General features: G+C 38.1%; 1 protein-coding gene across 1 annotated transcript; it reads right to left on the bottom strand.

Annotated features, from left to right (window-relative positions):
• Positions 1-225: 225 nt before the first annotated feature.
• Positions 226-6456, bottom strand: Tfb4 (transcription factor B4). Its single transcript, XM_074107048.1, has 9 exons — positions 6150-6456; positions 5653-5833; positions 4957-5055; positions 4336-4432; positions 3254-3370; positions 2345-2473; positions 1783-1918; positions 749-785; positions 226-370 (listed from the first exon to the last, which is right to left on the bottom strand). Exons 1-9 carry the CDS (start codon positions 6163-6165, stop codon positions 307-309), a joined length of 876 nt encoding a protein of 291 aa, XP_073963149.1. The 5' UTR covers positions 6166-6456; the 3' UTR covers positions 226-306.
• Positions 6457-11200: the final 4744 nt, after the last annotated feature.

Here is an 11200-nt window from a genome sequence, read left to right as displayed (position 1 = left end):
CTGTATATTAGCATGACATCAAAAATATCTATACATGTTTATGCACGAACCATAAGGTCGATGTATATTTGACGCTATGGCTGTATAGATATTTATGCCTTTGACTGTACATTCATAAGCGCGAGTTTATACCGTGTTTTTCTAGATTTCCTTCAACTAACATAATCCCCTGCATTTACTCGATCCTTTTTAAAACTGCATTTGAAAAGTAAATCAAACAGTGTCTAATTCGTTTTCCTTTATTCATCGACACAATTAAATTATTTACAATACTTATATTACTTACAGAATACTTATGAGACTTCGCTAGATTTTCATCTTCTTCTTCTTAGGCTTGGTTGCAAGTGGCCCGCCGATCTTGAACACAGTACTGTAAAAAAAGGTAACTGTTAATAAATTTAACTTCAAGATTTAATCATAATAATGGCTAGGTATTTTAGAAAGAAAGAAAATATTTATTTTCCAACAGTAACCATACATACAAACAGATTATAAAAACACAAGAGAAAAAAAATTACTTCACAAGTAGGTAAGCCTTCTGTCCGGCGGCAAAAGGAGCCAATTTAGCTAATGCTAAACAAATGAAAAAATACGTGTTGACTCCTAGGCCACTACAGAACCTTATCACAATCACATTTACGTCATTCGATAAGCGTTGTCACAGACAAATAAATTTGTTAACTACGAGAAAGTTCCATGATGGCCTATGAATCAAATTGGTGGATTGTACATTAAACAAAAAACTTACTGGCATGTTGTGCATATGGGACTGAACTTGCAGAATACTGAAACAAAAAAAGTAATTAGTCGTCACGAAGTTACACGTACATCAAATGTCTAGAAAATTTTCTACATTAGTGTGCGTAGGTGAAATACTTATGTAAATGGCCCGGCCCCTATTTAATAAAAGTTACAAGTGCTACAATTCTCCATAATTGTTAAGTTTCTCGTACCATAAGTTTTTGTAAAAAAATTTTTTTTTAATGCAAACTTTTTTTTGCTGACTGTACTTTTTGTTGACTGTACTTCTATTATAATGTCTTAAACTTTCTTGATTTTCACTCATAGCCAAAATACCACGCACAGAACTTATCACGCTAACACACACGAGTAATATTTACCTGGACGTTTCGGCAACAAAACAGTAGCCGTGGTCGCGAGTAGACTCCTCGTGACTCCTCGTGACCACGGCCACTGTAATGTTGCCGAAACGTCGAGGTAAATATTACTCGTGAGTGTTAGCGTGATAAGTCCTGTGCGTGGTATTTTGTACTTGTATTGTCACCCAAACTACATTTGCATACCAAATTTGAAGTTGATGCCATTAACCGTTGAAGAGTTCCGTCCTGTGGAGACGTTTCTGGCTGGACTACCAGGATGTCACTCCCAGATTATTGTATTGAAACGCAATTTACATAAGTATACCAAATTTCAAGTCAATCCAACCACTGGTAGTTGGTCGAATTTAACTTAGAAGATTTGATTACAGACAGACTACGGGACAGGTGAAACTAAATAAAAGCTTGTAAAAAAGTGACAATTATGTAGAATTGGAGCACTCGTAACTTTTATTTGATAGGGCCCTGTTGTATGTAATAGTAATGAGTCCGTAGGGATAACTCGACGTTCTATATTCGAAAAATTACGTCCGTTGACGACGAAAAATCTGCGGTAGATGATGATGTTGATGAGATGACTAACGGCAGAAGCACGTGGCGCGGTACTCCAGGCGCCCACCGGCAGCACAGCTCACTGCGTTAGCTGATGATGATGACTACTGACCGCTGAGACAGAGCGAGCACACGTAGCCGATGCTGAGAGGCTCGCGGTGGCAGAAACATGCAGCGCGGTAGTCCACGCGTCCTCCCCCCGGCAGCACCAGTTTACTCCGCTCCGAAGCTTCCGGGAGGAATACCCACTGATGACAGAAGAACGAACTCAATAACGTCATAGTCAAAATGGTGACGTACTGAGTCGTCGAGTTGTGGAAAATAGCACGCTACTACCTATGGGGTTAACGGAGCTCTGCTTCGCGGTACTCCTATTACGGACTTTTGGTTCTTAGTAGCAAAAGTGGACATTTCGTTAGATTAATGATTTGATGCATAGTTAAATAAATAGTTATAAAAGATTATAACGATCAGGGAACACAGACGCAGGCAGAGCATTTCAATCCTCAGCTGCCCAGATAGCAAACAACGAGCGAAAACGCTTTGTCCGAATTTTAGGGATGCTGACAACATAAGTGAAGACCCTGTCAACTTCTGGTCGACTTGTGTAACATCCTATGTCGTTCTATAGCTGATATGACGATGATGATGTTTTTAGTTGATTACAAACTCACCAACAAGTACTGCAAGAGACCTTCAAGCGAAGGCACCTTCAGATACAGCCCGCCGGTGATGTCGCAGCCCTGTTGCAGCAAACTTAGGTGCTTGTCCAGGGAACATACGTCTATTAGCACTTGCTGCTTCTGGAAATGTAAGGCTGGTCTGAAGTAGTGGTTATTGCATAAGCTGCTTTTTACAAGCTTTTATTTCACTTGCCACGTTCATACGTTTGAAACTCCGTAAGATGTAGTTTCAAAATTTGCACTCTTCCCGTGGGTGTTATAAAGGCGATTAAGGGACCTAATGTGAGGCAGCCAGGTGTTGGCAGCAGCACTCTATATTGCCAACTACGAATTCCGGACTCCAGCTCTGCGGAGTGGAAGGCAAAGGGAAACTACCACACAATTTTCCCAATAAATCTTTATGAATGTTTGTTCTCGAGTCGTGTTTTTTATATAAATATCTGTCCTGACTGGGGATTGAACCTGAAGGTCTACTCCGAAACTCGAAACTCGAAGTTCGTATCGTACCGTCCCTATCGCTCTCGTATTAAATAGTATAAGTGTCAGAGGGACCGCACGACACGAACTTCGAGTTTCGGGTTTCGTAGTAGCCCTGCTGGGACTTTATAGCTTTAAGGTCAGGTTATAGGTTACAAGGTGCATTCGCAGTGTATTTAATTTTTACCGAAATATTTTCCCGATTCTTCCCATATTGCACCTGGAATCTGGATGGAAGTGAACCCTTTGTATGCGAGCCCGACACATGCGTGGTCGATTTTTTTAAGTTGGCCCATACCAAAACATTTGGATTTCAACAATAATTTACTTTCTCTTGATGAAGACGTATTGCATTGTAAGAAAAGAATTGAAAATTGAACAACGACAATAATCTACGCTTAGCATTATCTAGTGCGAGTGTACCTGCGCTGTGAAGAAAACATTCATGTAGTTTATGTACTGGGCGGCAGTGTCTGAGCTGCCAGTCACGATGAGGATCCGGCTGCTCATCGTCAGGCCGGGAGACAGCTGTCGGCGCACCTGCAAAGGAAAATAAAATAATCTCTATTGCCAACACCTCAATCATCATCATCAACACTGATGAACAAAGGCTTCGATCAATCCATTCCAGGGATGTTATGGAGCCCCGTATCCGTAATGAAACTGTTGGATATCCGAAACAAAAATAACTGTCCGTAACCGAATCCGGTATAAAATTTTCGGATAGTTTTCGGGCCGTGTTGCACGACACGACACGGCGACCGTCTAAAATGGTCTCGCCGGAAGACCAGCACTGGCTCCACAAAAGGAGTCCGCATTTTATGCTGAGGCGGGACCATTTTGGGCACAAGAAAATAAGTATTTTTTTTTTTTTTTTTTTTGTATTTTGTATTCTCATTTTATTTCACTTTATTATTATTATGTTTTTTGCTGTATCCATTATTTATATTTTATATTTTTTCATTTTCATTATTTCATTTTCATTTTTCGGGTAGGGGCAAAATCTAATGGGACACGTTCTGACAGGTGTTTCGAGCCGACAGAAAAGCCGCACGCGTCTTCTGCATCTATTGTTTATTATTTCTATTGCTAAGTCGTAATTTACGACTCCTAACTATTACAATTTAGTCAAGTCATTTATATTCCTCTTTGTATTTTGCTTTTACACTTCCTTAAAAATCCAATATCCGTAACCTAAACCATTATTATGTTTGACATATATCCATATCCAGATCCGAAATGTTATATCCATAACATCCCTGATTCCATTCCTAAGAAGTGGATGAAATTTGACTCATAAGATAGAAAACAAAGATTTGAGATCAATATTTTTTTAAAATTTGGCAATCAAAAAGTATTAAATAATCTATTAATTTCATGGTTGCTCTGCAATTAAAAGTGTGGGAGTTCTACTTAAATATGATTGTGAACAATCCATAATCAGTTACAGAGGGTGCAGGGTTGGTCCCGCTTACATCTCCCTAATCAACCTGTATTCAACATACCCTGGAGATATAGCAGAGGGCCATAGCCAAGGCACCCGCCAACAAGGATTCCCCAGGCTTGTCCTCTTGAGGCTGGCTTTTGATAAGGTTCACTAATCTGAAAACCAAAGATAGAACCTAAGAAAAGTCCCAATTATCTAATGTGAGGCTGGTCAAACTCAGGCCTGTGATAATGGCCCTATTTATATAATCTACAGGCCAGCCTTAATGTACCATTACGGTTGATTACTTAAAACTAATTTAATTCTTTAAGGTTCTGTACCTGAAAGTCCTGTATCTCTTACGGACCTTATTGAGGTTATTTAATCTTGAGGTTCTTTTTATTGACAAATTGCTTTATTAATAAATTAAGAGAACCACATCGTCTTATGAGACGCTTTGGCGACGGATACCCCGTGCCAGTAATTTATACTCTACGTCAACAACATACACGGCAATAGAGCAAGATAGCAAGGGGGAATTGCACAAGGTCCTAAATAAAGAAATTAACACAATGACCCTAATTTATAAAGCACAAATTGTTCATTGAATAAAGAACCCACATCTATGTCTTATGTCCTACATCTGTTAAAAAAAGTTAGGACTCAGGAGGATATGAACAGTTTTAGCAACAAAACTTACCGCATCTTGATTGTCTTTTCAACAAGTGTGAAGAGTTCATATTGGCCATCAATCTGTCTCACATCTAGTGGTTTGCCAGGAGAAGGATACAAGTATTCACTGCAATCAAAAATATAAAACAGGCTACCAAGGGGTAAAAAATATGGTATTTTTCAAGGCTGTTTTCAGTTACCTAATTATCACCTTGTATGGGCTAGTGATGAGTACAACCTAAAGGTCTCTACCCATTACACCGTTTCATACCATGGCCATAATAGCAACGCATTAGGAAGAAATATATTCTTTATATTGAAAAGTATGCCCACTAGCATGTTTCCAACCGTCGCCATTGTGTGTCATGTATGTGCTTGACATTCCCTTCCCTTCCTTAATCTGTTAATTAATTATAAAACTAAAGAAATAATAAAACTGTAGGTGCTTTTTTCGCTTCTGTCACTCCTTTTGATCTGTTTTGTAATGTCTAAGCGTTTTGTACTGTCTCTACGTTTTGTGCTGTCTCTATCTTTTGTGGATGTCTATTCCAAGTATGCAACAAACTCGCTACTAAAATACAACCCCCGTTTAGAAAACCTTTAATAACCAGTCAGACATATGTATACTTCACTGCTGTCAGGTGTCATTGGCAGTAATGGTTGCTAACCTAAAGCGACCAGTTGCCATTAAGCAAATTGTAAAACCCTCAAGTTCGTTACTGACCTTTTATGGAAATGACAACCAATTACAGCTAGCTGATTTTTGGCCTTCTGCATTAGATGCGAGTTAGAGAATGCTATGACAGCATCGAGACAGTTTGTGAGCACTTTCGGGTCTTCAATGATATAGCGCTGGTTTGGGTTTGTGTCTACTACAACCACTAGTAGACTGCAATCTGTTGGTGCTGCAAATAATAATGTTTACTTTTGTTAGGTGTAAGAAAGCCTGACTTCAAGTTTAAATTATTTTTTCAGGGTAAAATCTTTAATTGATTTTAAGGACCAAAAGTTATGCTACTTACTTTGGCACTAACATTGACTGCAACACCATTAACTCAAGACAATACCAGCCGTTTGGTAATAAAAATAAATAACTTATCTTCTGGTGCAAATAGCAATAAACAATATTCAATAAACACAAATACAGAGTTTAGGTTAGAATTTCTAATTGAAATCGCAACATAGATCGCTAATTTTAGTTAAATGTATATAACTACTTACTATTATCATCCGCCATTGTTTGTTCAATTTATGTAATTTGAGAATGTATTTTATTTACTATATTTCACATTAGAATATCAACATTTACAATAACAACGAAAACAAACACCGGACTCGGTCGGACTCCTTTCAACTCCTTTGACTGACTGGACTCAGTGTTGCCACCTTGCCCAAAGAAAAAGTAGCTAAACATACGGTAAAAAGTGGCTAGTTTAGAAAAAAAATACTCTGTTAAAAGTAGCTAGAAGTGGCTAAAAAAAAGCCAACATGTGATCTTTACTTTTTATATTTCTTTCTCTCACATCGATTTTGAAGACATTTTTCCATAAATAATTATTTATAATAAAAAAAAATATATATATATTTAATAATAAGTTATTTATTCATAATATTTTTTTTATAGAAAAATGTCTTCAAAATCGATGTCATCTTGTGTTGTTGAACTTGTTGAAAGTCCGGCTTCTTCACTTTTTTCAGGCTTTTTTAGTTTTGCGCTTAAGTACGTTTTACATTACAAATTGAAATTGATTGAAACAGCGGTAATACTTAAGTAGGTAGTAACCGTATTAAAAGTGGCTTTAAAGTGTAGCTAAAAAATTTGGCCACTATATTTTTTTTTTTTTTGCGGGAAACCGGTGGATGCAAGTGGCAAGTTGTCGTTCATTGTGGCGTTCTAAGGGGAGGCCTTTGTCCAGCAGTGGACGTCTTCGGGCTGATGATGATGATGATGATGATGATGAATTTTTTTTGTAGCTAACTATTTCGTAAAAGTGGCTAGATCTAGCTAAAAAGTGGCTAAAGTGGCAACACTAACTGGACTGACTGACTGACCTGCCTGACTGACATGACATTGACAGACGACATTGACACTGACAACTTGAGCATATTAAGGTGCCCCCACCTTGTGTGTACGTTGTAGATTGCTAAAAATGGCTCCGAAGCGATATCGTTTCGTGTGCTCTGCCTACCCCATCAATGTACCCCATTTAAAAATACAGGCGTGATGTGTGTGTGTGTGTGTGTGTGCGCTGGTCATGTTCCCCGCGATCCTCTTTGGATAACCTCATAATGCTGGCAACGTAAGGTTGAAAAACTTTTGTGTCGCCTTTGACATAAAAAAAAATACTTTTTTTTATTCCTACCTAACTTCTGGTTTTGTAACCGTCCAGTTACTTTCTTCTATTTTGTTGAGTATTTTCGCAAAGCTCTTTATCTCAAAGGTATTACAAGACTAGACCCTAATAATAACAGTGTATTTTGAAAGAAAGTGCTCTTAGATGAAATTGCTATTAAATTTTTTCAGGCTGTCACGAGTTATTCTTGTACCTCACCTGTCACCTACGATACGAGTATATGCTATGAATGGAAAAATTATTTTAAAAAAAATAAAAAGATCAAACAATTATATTAACGATAATCTAGCAGCAACGATAACGATAATCTAGCAAAAACGGAACCCTTATAGTTTCGCCATATCTGTCTGTCTGCCTGTCTGTCTATCTGTCTGTCCGTCCGTCCATCCGCGGCTTTGCTCAGGGACTATAAATGCTAGAAAGCTGTAATTTTGCGCGAATATATGTAAACTATGCCGACAAAATGGTACAATATTTTTTTTAATTAATTTTTTAGGGTACCTCCCATAGACGTAAAGTGGGGGTGTTTTTTTTTCTCATCCAACCCTATATCGTTGGATAGGTCTTTTAAAACCATAATAGGTAGGGGTTTGCTGAGACGATTTTTCGATTCAGTGATATGCTTTTTAGCTGATGATGGTGATGAGGTGACGATGTTATAACTATTTTTGATTACCTTTTATATTTATAGTAGATTTTAACATACTACCAACCAATTAAAGTTAACTTTTTTAGGGTTCCGGAGCCAAAATGGAAAAAACGGAACCTTATGGTTTCGCCATGTCTGTCTGTCTGTCTGTCCGTCTGTCCGTCCGTCCGCGGCTTTGCTCAGGGACTATCAATGCTAGAAAGCTGTAATTTTGCACGAATATATATGTAAACTATGCCGACCAAATGGTACAATAAAAAAATATTTTTTTTTTTTATCCGACTCTATAGGGTGGGGTATGGTTGGATAGGTCTTTTAAAACCATTAGGGGTTTGCTACAACAATTTTTCGATTCAGTGATATGTTTGCGAAATATTCAACTTTAAAGTGCAAATTTTCATTAACATCGAGCGTCCCCCTCCCTCTAAAATCTAAACCGGTGGGTGGAAAAATTTGAAAAAATTCAGGATGGTAGTAAGTATATCAAACTTTCAAGGAAAACTATAACGGCTAAGCTTGCTTGAGAATTATTAGTAGTTTAAGAGTAAATAGCAGCCTCAGGTATAAAATATACCTAAACTTGGAAGATTCCGTATAAAATACGAAATCCTTAGAAAAATATTGATTAATTTTTTCGTAATGGCTACGGAACCCTATTTTGGGCGTGTCAGACACGCTCTTGGCCGATTTTCTTAATACTTGGTTTTGGTTTCAGCAACAATAACAAACTAGCCTTAGACAGGGTTCTATGCCAAGTTCAAAACGTAAAGCTCGTATCATACCATCTCTATCACTCTACTGTTAAATACTATTTATTACCGTGAGCGAGGTTGTAACTTACGAAATACGAATTTCTAAAGCATCAGAGGGCCTACTCCGAAATCCGAAAATCGAAGTTCGTATCGTATCGTCTCTCTCACTCTCGTATTAAATAGTATAAGCGTCAGAGGGACGGAACGACACGAACTTCGATTTTCAAATTTCGTAGTAGCCCTACAGACTATCAGAGTGGGCCTGATGGCAGTAGCAAATTGAATGTTTAACACTACATTAATTTTATAGGCTTACTGTTCGGCTGAAACAAAATATCCAGCTGAAACCGAACCTTTGCCCCAGGCCTAACATCTGGAAGTATGGTTAACACGGTGAACAGTTGTGTTGTTCTGATGATGAACTCTGCTTGAGTTCGAAACGGTAAGCGTAGCATGATGGCGATGGTTTGTGTAATGAGTGTGTTTTTACAGTATGGACGTGGAGGAACTGCATGAACACAAATTTGTTGCATAGACGATCGTAAGGTCGCGGGTGAGCAAAGTTCAAAGTAATCATTTATACTTCATTGGATATGGAATATGGACCTCCGCAAAGTAACGTCTGATTCAATAAATTATTGTTAGTAAGAGTTACAGCAACCGACAATTTTTTGTCGGCTTCTGTTAGCTTTCTACACATCTAAAGCTATCCTATCAATCTAAAGCTTAGCTACCGATTTAAGATACACATTTATAACTAGGTAATCAATATTAATCAAATACGTTCCTAAACGCGTCCATCGAAACGCCCACAGAGTTTCTTATTAATTTAATTAATTGTATGTCTTGTACCACTTGACAGATGTCAACTCGTCGCTGATATATCGCTAGCTCACTGGTACAAAGTCCTATAATGCTTGTAGTTGTATGTTACGTGGGACCTTGTCGTAATGTTGATGATACGTATTTGTCAGGAGACATTCCTTGCGCGCTTTACCGTCGAATTCATCATGTTTTGACGTTGGTGCATACGCTGGGTGTTGATGTTAGTTTTGGATCGCTGGGTTGGATCTAAATGGTGTGCCTGACAGGAGGGAGAAAAGCATCTAAAATGTCATACGTATGAACACAGAACATTTTTTTATTGTTCGGTGCGTGTCAACAAGCAGTTTTTGTATGTATATTTATTTATTTATTTCGTGAATCACGGAAACGGCTCTTGATTACAATGAAATTTGCTAAAGTAATAAATAAAAATAAAATAAATAAATATCATGGGACACTTGACACCAAGTGACCAAGTCCCAAACAAGCAAAGCTTGTACTATGGACACTAGGCAAACTATATAATATACTTATATAGATAAATAGGTACATACTTAAATACTTACATATAAAATATCCAAGACCTGACAGCAAACATGAACAATACGTTCATACAAATATCTGCCATGGCCGGGAATCGAACCCAAGTACAAGTACAAGTATTCAAGCTTCGTAGTCAGGTCCTTTAACCACTTGGCCATCCGGTCGTCAAAGTAGGTACATGGAGGTTTGCAGGCACGGACAATCGGTCTTACTTGGTCCTATTTCTGCAAAAACGCGCGTTTTCGAGTTTTAGTCCGAACAGAGCTCGGTCGTGCAGGTATTTTTATTCAAGAGAAAATTGGTTGTTTGTTACTCCTTCACGCTAAAACGGCTGGACGCATTTGGATGAAATTTGGTACATCTGGAATGACCCATTGGCTACTTTTTATGCCGATATTCCCACGGGATAGGGATAAAATCTCGAAATAACACTTAACACAACCTTAATGAAGATCACGATGTAAATTTTTGGGGTTTCCCAGGGGATTTTTTTAAAATCCCGGAATTTGCAATTGTAATTACCAGCGCGCGAAGCCGCGGGTAAACTCTAGTACCTAACTAATAACAGTGAGTCCCGCTCTTCTGAAGTCCAGTTTAGACATAGGTGCAAGTTGCATTACATTGCGGTGCTCAATTGACTAAGTACTTCGAACTCATTGGCTTTACGGCCTCGCAGTGTAATACAACTTGCGCGATTTTTCTCGCATATCTAAACTGTGCTTAATAAATTTGTTTTTCAGCTAGCGGCGTTACGATATTCCCAATTTTGAGTCAGTTTTGGAAATATAAAAATGCACGATTTGAAAAAGGAAGTTACACATTTATCTGTCGTGTTGTGTTGTGATGCTCTCTGTTTCTTCTCTCTCTATAGCTTGTGATGCGACACAACACAAGCCGTCACAATCAACGCATCAGATAAATGTGAACGTAACCATATAAAATGTATGAAACTGATACCGTTTTGATGCATCACGACACAACACGGCAGATAAATGTAAATGCGGCTTTAGTTTACGCCTATATGCTTAAATCTGTTTTTTTAATCTGGTGTTCGCCGATTTTTGTAATTATTCTCTTTTTAACCCTTGACGCAAAAGGAGGGGAGTTATAAGTTTAATGCCAAAGTCTGTCCATGGCATCGTAGCTCTT

The sequence above is a fragment of the Choristoneura fumiferana genome, chromosome 25, assembly GCF_025370935.1.
Source record: "Choristoneura fumiferana chromosome 25, NRCan_CFum_1, whole genome shotgun sequence".
Taxonomy (NCBI): Eukaryota; Metazoa; Arthropoda; class Insecta; order Lepidoptera; family Tortricidae; genus Choristoneura; species Choristoneura fumiferana.
The sequence above is the reverse complement of the archived record's forward strand: the minus strand, read 5'-3'. Positions and strand labels throughout refer to the sequence as shown.